Raw genomic sequence first — 15,818 nt, forward strand, 5'->3', positions numbered from 1 at the left:
TGATGGATATTTTAATATGTGGAACATAGGACTTGGATGATAAATTGTCCTCTAAAGCCTTCTGTTCCACATTACTTTTGTAATCTTGAAAAACAAAAACATTAATAAAGCAAAGAGGGTTAGAGATCAGGCATGTGGTTTTATTTTAATAAGGGATAAAGCCTAAATCTTACTGAGCATGCATTGTTCACCACTTTTTCTCTGGGGTGTATGAATCAGTCCCTTTATTGCTGGTACTTAAGCATTTCCATTTGGGGTTATATTTTCATTGAAAAGCTCGTGCACGATAATACTGTGGTGTGTGTAATGTAAATCTCAATTTGTAGCCATTTAAAAAAGTGAAGTTTTGCTCTGGCAGACTGCATATTATTCTGCTCACCTGCAGCAGGTCTGGGTATAGGAAAGGGGTTTGGCAGGAGGGGGCCGTTCTCTGTATGCAGTCTGGGGAGGTAAATGTAGTGTTTTTTCTAAGAACCCAGAGTAAGGGCATAGAAGTTTGCCTGTGGGACAGTCCCACTGTGTGTGTGGGGGGGGGGGGGTGCGCAGAGGGAGGGGAAGGGAGGGAATCGTGAATGCTGCTTGATTGTTCTTCCTTGCAAGCAGCAATAACATAAAATTGCCTGCTCAGAGGAGAACACCAGGAAACACCCTGGTGTGATCCTGCAAGGAAAGGAAGTTGCAAACAAAAATTAAAAATAAAACAATTAAGACCTTTTGCCTTCCTTTTATCACAATTGCTGAAAGAAGCTGCTGGATTAAGAAATCAGCTTCCCTTTTGAACTCTTCACCTTTTTGGAATCCGTCTAAGAGATAACATGTTCAACTTCTGCAATGTCCCAATCTCTTATGAATTTTCAGTTGCTGATGCCAGTTTCACTAGTGTTTGTTAGGATCTGAGAATCACATAGTGAACTGCTGATTTCTTCAATCACATTCTGCTTCTCACACAGGGCCAGGCTCTGACTCAGGTGGGCAAGGATAGGGGTTTTAGGAGAAAAGGAAGAGGGAGAGTTATTTTGTAAAGTGGGACAATGGAAAAATTATGGAGATGGAGAAAGATTGCTGGGAGACTGGGTGTCGACAAGGAGCACAAAACAGTAGGAGAGAAAAATGGTGGAGGAGAGATGAATAAAAATCAGAGGACAGAATCGTATTACTTGGATTTAGGGTCAATATTTTATTAGGATTTATTTTTTCTGGATTGTTAGCTAAAAGGAACTCCAGTAAAAAAAAAAAAAATCTGACTGTTCCCTCCTCAACTCCCTGCCCATTGTTTGAAAGCAGGAGGGAAGGAAGAAAAGTAATAAAATTCAATGAAACTCTCTACAGTTGCTGATCTTTCTAAGGATTTGGTCATATAAAACCTGTATGTTAAATACAAAAAGCAATGAAAGCACATTAAGGACTAATCCCTTCTCAAAGCCATAGTCATTTTAAAGGTATACTAGCAGAAAAAAATAGCATCTTAAGCACAAGTGATGAACTTCCCCCCCACCGCACCATTTTTCTTTAAATGTACACATTGCAGGTTAAATACTTGAAATAAATAAATCAATCAATCTGGGTCAAATCAAGTTTTATATAAGATTTAATTTAAAAAATTTGAAAGCAGCTTTTATTAGTATCGTTACTGGCTTTTATATTTCATTTTTGCAAGCTTAAAATGAAAATGTAGAGTTATCCAACCTGATAGCAGAGCCTTGTGATTTTCTCTCCCTCCCCAACCCGCGCCATTTAAGTTAATAGCCATGCTGCATGCATCATCACACAGTCATTCAAAGAGACAACGTGCTCATCAAGGGTTTATGGTTTTCTGCTGAGAGCTGGAAGTAACCTCCAATCTTCGGCATGGTGGGTTTTCATTTTAATAGATAGTACAAAGATTTAAAACCATTGACTAAGCCTGTGGTATGAACAGTGGCTGGCTTGGCTAGAGGTGTGTGTTTCTTTTTAAACAACTTAAAATAGGTTAGCTATTGAACCAAGGAAATTATCGGCATCTTTTAACGAAAGGAGTAAATCTGGCCTGTAGGGTGACTATCATGAAAAATGTCTTAAGTGAGCACTATTGGACTGGAATAGTCTTCCAAGCAATCATTTAAAACTAGACTAGACAAAGCACTGGAGAATATACGGTGAGGAATAATTTTACACTAGCAGGAAGATGCACTAAGGCCCTAATTTTCAGAGCTGCTAAGTCTAGTGACTTGAATGGGAGTTGTGGGTATTTGGCACCCAAAAATACTGTTGATATCTCATTTCTATGGTTCTATGAGTATGGCATGTGATTTGCCTTTAAGGTCAATGTGATGCTGAAAAAGAAAGTGGAGTATTGTTCTAGTAGAGATGTCCACTGCAGCTTTGTGAAAACTCTTGTGCATCCCATTTGCAAACTGAATAGTATTTAAGTGTTTTGGGTATTTAAAAAAAAAAATTAAAGGAGACTGAAGCTTGTGTGCTACCATTTTGCTGCAAGGTGATTTCATTTATCTTAAAGGGAGCCCACTAAGTATTCCTTTTCTTTTTGCGATTACAGACTAACACGGCTGCTACTCTGAAACCTGTCACTACTGGAGGTTGCAAAGAGTTTTCTATCCTGCTCCAAATAAGTTCTTTAATAGCTAAACAATATATTTATTGTTTGACCAGTAGAGATCTTCTGATGTTAAACCAGTACTGAAATCAGAGGGAGACTGGTTCACAATTTGTCATATTGCACCTTTCATCCATTTTCACACAATTACACCATTTTTCAACAAGCTGCTACTATCCCCTATGAAACTCAGAAATTCCCACTTCAGCTGAAAACTTCATTTTGAAACTCAGTTGCTCACTGTGTGGACCTTCTGAGAGTGGTGTTGAGCAAACAGTGATTTTCTTTACATGCAATAGCAAGACTTAAATGGGGAAAGCTAAACTCAGAAAACAAGAATTATAAACAGTGGTTTCACTCCCAAGTGACTTCACAAAATGATGTTACCTTTCTCAAAATACTAACCCCAGCAATCATCAGAGTATTAAAAATATCCAAAGATTTTGTCCAAATACTCTTGTCTTTACTGCTGGATCTAATTATAAGTAAAGCACTGAATTAATTAAATATATTATAATAAGCTGGTGAGAGGACGTGGGTGCATGTGCACCATTTCCCTCATCTGAATGGAATCCACAAAGCGCAATGTATCATAAACCCTACTACAACTTATGGAGATTCTCCTGTAGATAAAATGGCCAAGTCCTGTGCTGTTGGAGCAGAAGGGTTTCGGTTTGGTAGACCGCATAGTGCAAAGGGTGAAATTCTAGGCAGTCATGTATGTTAAAATATTGTTAACATTCAATGATCATGGGGCTAGATTTTTACTATTTTATAATAATTTCAAAACACATACTTACCATTGTAAATCAAGGGCACTGCCACTCTTATCCTCTCTTGTAGAGGGCTTCGTGTCCTGTACAGTGCGTTTTTAGGTTCTAAACAGGTAAAATATTTGGTCGTAATGCTACTTGAAATCAAGAGAATAATAGACTAAATCACTGACACATTGTTTGTTTGTTTTTTTATTATATGCAAAGGTATCATAAGGAGAGCTGGTTTGTATTAATTTATTCTTTTGATCCACATTGAATTGTACTAGCAATCAATGATTAATGTTCTGGCTTCTGAGCTGGAAATTGCCACAAGTAACTCTGCAGAATAATGTGCTGGCACAGTCTAGTCCTCAATGTTCTGACTGTACTTTTGAGTGGTGGAGGAGGGGTTCCTTGATCAGCCAGTTTGGAAACTTTGAGTGTTTTGTGCACTCTTGGCAAAACTAATCATATTTCCTGAGACACTACAGCAGAAACCTCAGCCAGTTTTGGAGACAGGGAAGCATAGCTATGCCCTCATCAGTTGCTCTCTATTAGGTATAGTGGTTGTTGGGGCATGGGGGACATTTGTAATTATAACTTTTAAAAAGGCAGATACTAGATAGCCTGCCAAACAGAAATTGTTTGCTAACAACTTCTGTTCTTTCATTAAAAAATAGTCATTGAGGAAACAGAAGTTATCATAATAATACCTAGCTATCATATCATGCTTTTCATCCATAGATCTTAAAATGCTTCACAAAGGAGGTCAGGATCATTATCTCCATTGTGTGGAGGGGGAAACTGAGGCACAAAGTGGTGAAGTGACTCTATCAGTTTTCCCCTATAGCCAATCAAGATTTGTAATATTGAGGTTAGTTTAAAAGAAAAATGAGGAGACCACACAGTGAACTATTGACCTACACTCTTGGCTTCTGTGATCATACAGAATTTTATCACAGAAGAGAAGGGTTTGATTCTAACCTCTGAAGTCTCACAGTCTGAGCTGTTGTTAAAGGCGGCAGCATTCTTGAGTGGATACTCCTTGATGTCACTCGGGAAGGGTATAGGCTATGTTGTTCTTGAGCTGCCTCCAGCAGCCACATTACTGTTTTGGAGAGGGCTGTTCGCTTTTCTGTACAGCTTCTCACCCCTAGAGGTTTGTGGGTTTGGAAAGGAATAGTATTCTACAATTTAAGACTTTGGGACCTGACTTTGTTTAGAGTCATTGCCTCAGGATAAGGAGGTTCTCTCATTTGGGATGTGGTCAAGGGAGAGTCCCACACTAAAATGCTTGGATCTGCTGCTACAAAAAGATGTAGCCTTAATCCATGTTAACTTTTTACTTAGTATTGACTGTGTCAGGTTGTTTTCTGTGCTGTGGTTGCTATGCTTCCCACTGATAGTTCCTTTTTTTGTTTTGTAGAAGCTCTTTCACTCAGGACCTCCAAAGTCACCAAGTGCTAGGAGTAGGTTGTCCTATCTGAACACAGCAGCATTATTGCATGGTTATTGACATTGTCCTGCATTAGTATAGCAGCCAAGCTTTTTACTAAGTGATTAGGAAGGCTAGGTATATGTCACAGAGGTCATGGAATCCATGACTCCTAGAGCCCTCCGTGACATTCTCTGCTTCAGCCCCAGGGGCTGCGGGACTCAGGAGCTGGCAGCCAGCTGGCCCCGGCAGAGTTCCAGCAACAGGTGACAGCAGCGATAGGGGACCCCCTGCAAGGTTCCAGTGACAGGTGACAGGCTCCTGAGGGGGCCTTCCTCAGGGTTCCAGCAACGGGTGACAGCCTTGCACATGGGTGGAGGGGAAGAGAAGGGGACACCTCGGGCGAGCGGCTGGGGTGTCCCGTTTTCTCTTTGGGAAATATGGTCACCTTGCAGCTTCTAGCTGCTTTGGGTAGAGCGGGAACCCCACAGCTCCCAGCCATGGTGGTGGGGAAACCATGGAGCTGCAGCAGCAAAAGTCACAGCAAAATATCTTCTCACGGCTTCTGTGAATTTTTGTTTATTGCCGGTGACCTGTCTGTGACTTTTACTGAAAATAACTATGACAAAATCTTAGCCTTAGTGATTAGGATCAGAAATTATGTTGTTTGCTCTACTAGCTGCAAAGGCGTACATTCCACTGCAGCTGGGGTGTGTGCCTCCTGGTCTGGCTAGGCAGGTTTAAGCTAGCAGGGTTTGAGCTAGCATGCTAAAAATAGCTGTGTGGACATTGTGGCTTGGGCTGGAGCTCGAGGCTTGAGAGCTCAAGCTCCAAGCCACAATGTCCACACAGCTATTTTTAACACTGTAGCTCAAGCCCCGCTAGCATAAGTCTGTCTAGCCGGCCTGGGAGTTGCACTCTCAACTGCCCTGAAGACATATCCAAAATGACCAAGCTCATCTCAGAGGAGTCAGGAACACACATCTAGGTATACTTGGTCCTGCCTCAGCATAGGGGACTGGGCTAGATGACCTCTTGAGATCCCTTTGAGCCCTACATTTCTATGATCCTATGGTTTTGTGAGTGTTGGCTGCTGTTTTGGTGAACTGATTTCAATAGCCATAAGAGAGAAATGGATATTAACCTACAGGGCAGGCAAGTACACCTCCAGAAACATAACCTTCCTGATGTCAGGAGTCAGCTATTTTGCAATACTGCGAGATAGCTGTTGACATTATCATACGGTAGGTCACAGAAACCTTTTTTTTCCCTCTTGGCACTTGATTCCAGAGTGACTTTTAATACGTATGATCAATCTCTCTCCTCCTTGAGTGCCTGAAGCAAGAGGGTGGTGTCTCCTAGTAAGGATTCTAACTTTAACCAATTTCTCTTTTCTTTTGTTTCTGGTGAGCAATGTGGATCTGCCCCTCCTATCATTCATTATAGAGTGCTTCTGCTTCTGTACTTCTCTCTCTCTCCTCCCTATAACCTTTTCCCTGCAGGCAGGTGATTGCTTTTTTCCAGCCTTAGACATTATGTCCCTGTCATGCTGTCTCCTAACTCTGATACCTTCTTCGACCCCCACTCTGTGATCTCTGTTTCCCATCTATCTCTCTGTTCTGATGGGCAGCTCCTGTCTCCATTATAACTTCTATTGAATGCTTCAGAGACTCCACCAGGGTAAAGAACCCTCTTTGTACTACATCTCTGACATCACTCCTTAACTTTGCTTCTGGCAAGAAATTTTGGAATCGTAGCTGACCTTTATCTTATTCTTTTCCATCTCAAGTGTCTTATCATTTCTGGAATGCAGCCAAAATTAATCCTTAACTGCCTCTGCCAGAGTGAACTAATTCAGTTTAAACAGTTAGCATCTTGACTGTAATAGCTTCTCCTTTTTATATACTCTTCCTAAATCCCTAGTTGCTCGAAACTTCAGGGAGTCCCATGTGCTACAGCTAGACACATTTGTGTCAGAAAGTGGGACTGTATATAAATACTCCCACCCTTTTATTGTTTCCACTGACTTCTGACTCATGTTTGAATCCCATTCAAAATTGCCTTCCTGATTTGCAAAGCTCCCTATGGACTTGCTCCACCCTACCTCTCTGATATAGTATGCAGTGTATGCCCCAACCTACTTACTCTGTGCAGTTGGCTTGATTCTTTGTTATACTAAAGCTTCTTTTTTCTGCCTGAATAGTGTAAAGAAGCTCTTAGTGTAAGTGAGAATCAGGCCTGCACCATGATCAAGTCACCCCTTAACCTTCTCTTTAAAATAAACAGATCAAGCTTTTTGAGTTGATCACTGTGAAACATATTTTCTAATTCTTTAATCATTCTCGTGGCATCTCTCTGACCCTTCTCCAGTTTCCTGACATCCTTGTTGAATTGTGAACACTAGAACTAGACACCGTACTCCAGTAATGGTTGCACTGGTGCCGGATACAGAGGTAATGTAGCCTTTTTACCCCTATTTGAGATTTGGTAGTTTATGCATAGTCGTACTGGAAACACTGGGTAGAAAGGACATGAATTTCAATGTTTTTAAAAAAAAAAAAAAAAGTGGGGGTGGGGTGTTAACATTTTTTTCTTTCAAGTCCCCAGTCTGTCAGGCCTTCTTTATACATAACATCTAAACAAAAACAGCATCCCCCACCCCCAAAAGTATATGCCCATCTGTTATCTCGTCATCTTTAAATCACAGGTCATCTTTAATTCACACTTTGAAACCTTCCTTTGTCTCTAGTTTAGGACTGAATGTCTTTTAAAGGCATGCCTGTAAAACATATTGATGATTGTAATGGCTCTCTCATGGCTGGGGATCAGCTCTTGTCTGGCATAGCGCCGCCTCCCATTGCTCACTCACTCCATAGCCTCTCTTACTCTCCAGGACTCTGGGTACTCTTTCTTTGTGACACAGCCTTCTGGCTAGGTCAGTATATAGTCCATCCTTCCAGGGTATCAACATCCCTCCAGATCTGCTAGTTGGTTGACCTTTCCAACAATTTTGTGCCACTTCCCAGTAGGTGGTACTGGAATTCAGGCTTGTCCGCTACTCCAGGTTGCAACCCAGGGACCCTACAATCAGCAGCCAAGGTCTGACAATCTCTAACCTTGCTGCTGTTTCCCTGGGTATACTTTTTACTTTGCCTCCTATAGGCTTTCTTCTCCACTTTTCTGGGTAAACCCTTTCCTCAGGGCCAGGATCCCAGGACTTCTTTCTCCCTGGGTTTCCTCTCTTTACTTTTCCAAGCCCAGAGGGTGGCTGCTGGTTTCCTCCTCTGCCCTCACTGCTTGACCACATACCAGCCCCTCTTGCTCAGCGGGGCTCTATCCTCAATCAGGGATTGCTTATAAAGCCTAATCCTCCCTGAGGTGTGGCCTATCAGGTTATTTTGCCCCTTCTGTGCCTCATTAACCCTTTCCAGGCTAGTGTGGTGTGAACACCCCATCACATCCATATATCCTCCACGGAATGGATCTATGTAGTAGTGTTGGAAAGTCAGAGTGCTGTGGGTATGTGTGTGGGAACAAGGAATACAACTATCTGGACAGCAGCCCAGTGATATCGAACTCCTCATCCTCAATCTCTCCAAAACAGTCTCATTGACTACTGAAAGTCTCCCCCCTGCCATTGTACTTAAGTCACCTTCCTTTCATGCAAGTCCCTCCTGAAACACAGATTATGGAAGAAGTGGTGTTTTTAAACACACAGAGGACTGCAGGTTCCTCTTGTTATGATTAATAGTATGCTTCTAGGCTGTGGATTATTGATATGGATCTGTCAGTGTGATGTCAAAGAAATGACCTATTCTGGAAATCACAGGTCTGATCCAACTCCCTTTGAAGACGATGGGAATCTTTTCACTGAAGTCAGTGGAAGCTGGATCCAACCTTATGAGATGGTATGTTAGAATGCCAGTGGTCAGGGTGAAGGCAGAGAAGGGTTAAAAGGCTCCTGAACGGGCATTCCCACAGAGGTAAATGTCCTGCCCCCTCAGGTGCTACAACCCTGATCCTCAACTGGTTTTGTCTTGCACTGTGTCAAAGCATCTGTGAGTGTTATGGACTTGGGTCTCTTGGGACTGTGTGTGTTGTCAGGTTCAGAGGTGAATAGCACTGAGAGTATAACCAAAGCAAAGGGAACAACAGGAAAGCATCTCTATGTATATAAAATTTACATCCAATGCTCTGGCTTCAGTGCACTATTTTGCCTTCTGTCAGAGGCAGCAGAGAATATTACACTCCTCACAAGTTGGCTGTTCAGACTTGCAGTTTAAATCCAGAAATAACTCTCTTGGGGGTATTCATCTTGTGTTGGATTATCTTTCTAAAATTGTTAATCAGACTTGGTCTCTGGGGGGACCTTTCAGCGAAACTTGCCACTTAGTTTTTGTTTGCCTGGGCCTCTTGAGCTCAGCTGACAAAACTGATTAGATTTGACAAGATGTGGTTATGTAAGATCCCAAGAGCAGGTTATGCTTCCTTTTTATAAATGGCAGATTTGTATACAGTTTTTGGTGTGAGTCCACTTTGCGCTATCTTACCCGTTATTGGAGAGAGATGTGAAGAGTCATATTTTCTTATTCGCATTTCTTCAACTGGTTGCATCAGGGCATTCTCTGAGCAAGGCCGAGGAAAAACTTTTTTTGGGATTGATTCCAAAGTGGTCACCTGGCCCAGCTCTATGTGATTCTTGAATATTTTATACATCAAAAATATAGAAGGCAGTTTGACTTTGTCTACGCTAGAATTTACTTCGTTTTAATTTATGTCGCTCAGGGGAATGAATAATCCACACCCTGGAGAGACGTAAATGATACTAACTTAAGCGCTGGTGTAGACAGCGCTATGCTGGTGCGAAAGCTTCTCCCGCTGACATAGGTACCGCCTCTCATGGGAGGTGGAGTAATTATGCTGAAGGGAGAGCTCTCTCCTGTCAGCTTAGAGCATCTTCACCAGAAGCGCTACCCTGGAGCAACTGCCGCTGTCGCGCTTCTAGTGCAGATGTAGTCTTTGTGACACAGAGGAGGCCAGTTGGTCCCAGCTGATGAAGGGTTCCCTACTCTGTGTCAGCAACTTCTGTCAGGCCTGACAAACTTGCTACACCTGGCACATTGTTGTCATAGTATCTGTAAAGTGTGTCATGTGGAATCTTCAGTGGGAGACTGGGATCACGCTAGTCACGGATGTATGTACTGATGATATTTTTAAAATTTTTAAGTCTGTGTGCTTAAAATGTGTTCTTATAATTTGTATCTAGTGTGACAGGGTCAGGCCAGATGGCTACAAGAGAGTGGTCGAAGGTAGATACATTAGTTCCAGGTTAAGCAAGTCCCTTTTCCCTGGGTAAGAGAACAGGGACTATTCCAGAACACTCAGGAACTTTCTAGAGCTAATTAAGGCAGGCAGGCTAATTAGGACACCTGTAGCCAATTGGGAAGCTACTAGAATTAATTAAGGCTAATCAGGACACCTTGTTTAAAGACTCTCATTCCAGTTAGTGAGGTGTGTGTGTAAGGAGCGAGAGGATGTGCTGCTGGAGGACCGAGGAGTACAAGTGTTAACAGACATCAGGAGGAAGGTCCTGTGGTGAGGACAAAGAAGGTGTTGGGAGGAGGCCAAGGGGAAGTAGCTCAGGGAATTGTAGCTGTTGCACAGCTGTTCCAGAAGGCACTCTAGACAGCTGCAGTTCACAGGGCCCTGGGCTGGAGGTAGAGGGCGGGCCCGGATTCCCCCAAAACCTCCCAGCTCCTGACACAACACAGGAGCTTCCACCAGAGGTGAAGGTCTCTGAGCTGGTCCCCGACCCACATGGTGGATCAGCAGAAACTGCGGGGATTGTTCTTACTCTTTTTTCCCCATGCTGGCCAGTGATGAGGTTATCTGAGTGAATGGCAGATTTGAGCCACGAAAGTGGCCAAACTGAGGGCTACTGTGAATCTCTGAGGCGAGCAAAATCCACCAATAAGCGCAGGACCCATCAAGGTAGAGGAGGAACTTTGTCACACAAGGTGTTACTCCCCAGCAGAGCTGAGAAGCGGGTTTCCTCCCAGACCAGAGATATTTATTCATCCATCTGTTGAAATGTAAATTGAACATTGTCTCATTCACAAGCACCAGTGTAGCTAAATGCAGATTTAACAGGAAGAGGAGAACAAGCAGGGCGGAAAGAGTCTTGTTTGGGAGTGCATTGTAGATGTATATTTGGACTATAACTGGGGGACAGGAACAGCACAGTGTGATTTATATTCATGAAAATGGAATCCCAGCCTGTCCTGGGTGAGAAACTGCTTTAGACATGGATTTTAGCCTGTTAAGTGTAGACTCCAAGAAGCGTGCTATACTTGTTTTTTATACATAATCATTTCTGTTTTCATTATCCTTTCTCGGTATCTTAAATCTTTGAAAATAAATTTGATTCTTTCACTATAACTATATCTCTGTGGTGTGATAAAGGACCTGATCCTGAGTTGTGCCAGTGAAACTGTGTGTATGCTGTTCCCTTGAGAACAGCAAACCTGGGAGTTACTACACACATACTTGATCTTCACCATAAGGTCGAGTTATTGGGAGTGTCCAGTGACTGGGGCTGGACGCTCCATGGTGACACATCAGAGGAGCTCGGATTCTGGGGTACACCAACTGTTAACTTGCAAGGCGAAGTAAGGGCTACCAGAGCTCAGAGGAGATTGAGTGTCTAACAGATTGGGGGTGTAAGGGAGCTGACACCCAGTTTAGCACCAGCAAATCAATCAATCAATCAATCTCTCTCTCTCTCTCTCACACTCACACACACTGGAGTGCGGAGGAGCAGGGAACATGGTGCCTCACAGTTCTGGACATCCTTAGAAAGCGTCAAACACTTTATTAAACTCTCAAATGCAAGTTGGTTTTGAATCCTTAACTCCTTTAATTTTCTTGCTGATGAAATGAGCCTGCACTAATATTTTACAGCTAGTTTTCTCATGTGAAAGACAGGAAATGTGTGTGTGTTGGGGAGTTTGTGTGTGTGTGTGTGGGGGGGGGGGGGGGAGGGATGTGGATGAAACCCAGGACTGGGAGTCAGGAGACTAGAGTTCTGTCCTCAGCCATTTGTAGACTTTGTGTAGGTATTAAGTCACATAACCTCTTGGAGTCTCTCTTTCCCCATTTGCAACGTAAGGATAATACTTCCTACTAGTGTGATAATTCTAAATATTTAAAGTGTATTGGGATTTTTTGCACAGAAGGCACAATAGAAGTGCAAAATATTATTTATTTTACATTCTCCCATGGCACTCGTCTCTTAGAAATCCAAAATCCTGTGTTTCATGTGCAATCTGTTTATGTGTGGTTTAAAATAAATAAATAAATAAGGACAATTCATAAGTCAACTGGCACAGTCATGGAGTTTATGCTGTACTGGCTCACATATGGAGTTAATATCTCAGAGCCAGGTAGGTAAACTGGGCTTATGTGTCTGATCTAATGCATTTTTCAGCACTACATTACATGAGGGATATTCCGATTTCCAGCTTCAGAGTTCATTGCTATAACATAGCAGACTATCCAAAGGACAACATACTTTGCTTGAAATGCACCACACTTTCTTCAAGTAATATACAGTGTACGGTATAGCTTTAACTTTTAGAATTTGCACTTTAATGAGCTAATTTGTCTTTTGTTTTTCAAACATTAGTTTACACCAGCTGAAGATCTTCCCCTTTGTCTTTATGAACTGATTTGAGTCCAACATTTGGGTTGTGCAGGGGATTGTTTTATACCAACTTTTATTAGGAATCAGTCAAGATAAGGTGTTTTCTAAAAATCACTTTTCTTTTATACCATAAATCGGACACAGGGCCTTGTTTTTTTCCTGAGCTAAATTTGGTTTAAGAAAGAACTGCTTCAGGGAAAACTGTTGCTAAGGTGAACTATGAGTTTTACTTTCACACCTCGGCAGGATTGTTTAAGATGGACCAGGATTCAGTAAAGTAAAATCAGGGGTTAATTTCCCTATTTGTACATAAGTGGATGTTATCTGTAGATTTACAGCTGGATGGTGATGTTTTGCTTAGAAGTAACCATGAATCAAAAATCCCCCAACTTTCATGGCTGGCCTTACAATTAGCTGACCCCCAAGGCGATTATCAGACTGTGCGTTGCCTTCCCTTTAAATCCTATAGGCAGAGAGGAGGAGATTGTACCATGAGTTGCTCCCACATCTCATCCTGTTACAAAGTGTGTGCATGTGTAAGTATGGTGTGGGGAGTGTGCTTTGTATGCCAACGCTGCCTTCTCCTTGTATGTTTGTTTCTTTAAATCTGTAACAGGAAGTCAGAGAGAAGAGGGAGGCTGGGGAAAGTCTTAGGCAGAAGCTTGACAGTGAAGTAGGGAGCAGGAGAAAAGGGTTCAGTATATAACTGTTGTCTGTACTCTTCTAATTCCTTGTGTGGTGTTAGAAGAAAGTGGATCTTTCTGTCTCTTGTCACCATTGTTGCAGGGCAGGATTGCTTGTGCTTAATCCTGGTCCCCCTAAACTCCCCAGCGGGTTTCGGTATGTTCCTAGATAGAAATACCACCAAACTTCTCCATTTTTTTTCCCAAGAAGCCTCATGATTTCCACCCCACCCCACCCATTGTCTCTTTTGCCTTGCTTTAGGTTCTGTTTTTGCCATGGTGCTTGTCCCTGCCAATGCAGTGATAGTTACACTGTTGATATTGATGTTGTTGTCACTGGCAACAATGAAATGTTAACCCTCATGAAATGTTCCATTAGTACCTTTTAGGGTATGTAATAGAATGTCCAGGATTTGAAAAACTTACCAGACACTAGCCTGAGGACTAAACCTTCTCAAGAAAGACAAGTGAAAAAGAGTGGGGGCAGGGCAGGTGTACAGCACCCCCAAAGAGGTGTGGAGCAGTGCTCTGGTGAGAAGCTTGTCCACCCATTCACAGCGGATGGGTATGGGTTGCAGGAGTTCTTACTGGGGTGTTCAGGGACTCCATTTTTGTACTTGCTTGTTACTATGAGGTGTCTAAAATTCTCCCAACTTCCACCGTCTTCTTGCTGCTGGAAGAAGAAATATATTTTCTTCTCAACCCTCATGGCTACTGCACAGTGTGTGGGTGTCTATACATGTATGCACCTCTCCTTTCTATTGTAAAGGAGGGTGGGACAGTGCTGTCCTTCCAGAGGACCGCACTCCATTTTTGGGTCCTTTTTGGCAAGTGTATTGTTTATAATGTATCTTAGATCAGCAACAAGAGTGTAAGGCTCTTCACTGAGTACATATAAAAGGCTTGGAGATTACAATCTGAATGATATACTTGACAGACAAGTGTGAATGTCACATACAATGGGACGGGGTGAAGGATGCAGGTTATGGAAAAAAGATTACTTGGTTACTGCTGGTCCCTGATCTGCGACCACTAAGTTGTGGTAGAGGCATTGAAGCTTGTCTTCAGCTAACTCAAATAAATTGGTTAGTCTCTAAGGTGCCACAAGTACTCCTTTTCATTTTGCGAATTCTGTATCAGTTCACTTTCTTGAAGATGATCTTTGCTACTACATACATCTAAGGAAAAAATTAAAACATAAATAAAGCGTAGAGTCTATATCAACTGATAGCTGAGTTCTCCTCCCCTCAAAACTCACATCTCATGCCATTAGCTGTGAAGCCCTATTGATATTAATTCTTTTGCACAGCGGCAACACCATATATAACTGTGTGATTACATGTGCTATCAATGTATGCTATATATATATATTCATACATGCTAGCAAATTCAAGCTCTGAGTCTGTATTGTAGAAAGGAGTTTCTGTGCACATATTTGTGTGTGTGTGTGTGTGTGTGTGTGTGTGTGTGTAAAACGCTGTGCATTCTGCCTTCCTCCTGACATCCTGGTTGCTATAGTGCAGTGATCTATTTGTGAACACGTAGAAGATCATTGCTATAGTTAAGAGAAACAGTGTTTCCTGGCCATAACTTCCTGGGCAATCTCTCTTTCTGGAGAGCTGAGTACAAGCTCTAACAGAAATTTAATCAGGCTCCTTGAGTCTCCAGAAGTGAAATGTAATGTTCAGCCTTTTGTAGTTTGTAGCTTTTCACTAACCGTATTTAATAACATTTAAAAATAGTTTCTCTATTTAAAACTGTCCAATGCATGACTATTATTCACAGTACATTCCAGTGTTTCAGCCATCTTTCTAATAGGCTGGCTAGCTGTACAGTGTGCAGTGGCATTGTTCTATGTTTATGCTTTTGGTATATGTATATTCACACTCTCTCTCACACAGACATATTTTTCATTCACCTGCAATACATAGGAAATGAAAGCAGCGTTAGAATTCTGGCTGAACTGTGCTGTATTTTTCTTTCCCTCCCTGCAGGTGTGAATGAAAGAGACTCTCTACAATATTTAGTGTCCAGTTTTACTGGCTTTGAAGAACAGCGGCATCTACAATGCCGCCTCCTGCTGATATAGTGAAGGTGGCTATAGAATGGCCAGGTGCCTTCCCCAAGTTGATGGAAATTGATCAAGTAAGTGCCTATTTCTGTGTACTAATATATATCTATATGTTTGTTTACTTAGATGCATCTGTATGTTTGACAGCATGGATTCATGTAAATAGTGCGTATAGAATGTGTGTAACCTTCTCACTGTATTGCTCTGTTTGGTGTTTTGATACATTTGGCTGTTGGTTTTTTACCAGGTGTTTGAAAGAGGCATTCTTTCTCATTGTGTGACCCATTTCACTTCTCTGTGCCTCAGTTTTTCTATCTGTAAAATTATAATAATGATGCTTAAATCCTGATGCAAAATGCTTTGAGATCTACAGATGGAAAACATGAGGAAAATGCAAAATATTTCCATCATAAATAGCTGCAGTGAGCTTTGAGGTCTGGATACCTGAATGGTAATATACTGTGCAAACAGAAGAATTTTGTGGTTCTATGCAGATGCCACATAGGCAGTGTCTTGTTCAACCAGGGGGCTTTCTGAGTAAATATCTCAAATACATATCATACTGGCAGGAAAATACTT

At 42.0% G+C, this 15,818-nt stretch overlaps 1 protein-coding gene across 2 annotated transcripts in view; it reads left to right on the forward strand.

Moving 5' to 3' along the window:
- Positions 1 to 15,818, forward strand: part of ELMO1 (engulfment and cell motility 1) — a 417,156-nt gene that overhangs the window by 57,584 nt on the left and 343,754 nt on the right. Inside the window, exons 1-2 of one of the 2 annotated variants that reach the window (XM_084621573.1) lie at positions 14,830 to 14,845; positions 15,163 to 15,313. In XM_084621573.1, the coding sequence (XP_084477699.1) occupies positions 15,236 to 15,313 (78 nt within the window). In that variant the 5' untranslated portion in view covers positions 14,830 to 14,845; positions 15,163 to 15,235. Of the gene's footprint in view, positions 1 to 14,829; positions 14,846 to 15,162; positions 15,314 to 15,818 lie in introns of those variants that run through there. The other variant, XM_084621572.1, reaches the window with a different exon arrangement.

The sequence above is a fragment of the Lepidochelys olivacea genome, assembly GCF_965140295.1.
Source record: "Lepidochelys olivacea isolate rLepOli2 genome assembly, chromosome: 2".
NCBI classification, from domain to species: Eukaryota; Metazoa; Chordata; order Testudines; family Cheloniidae; genus Lepidochelys; species Lepidochelys olivacea.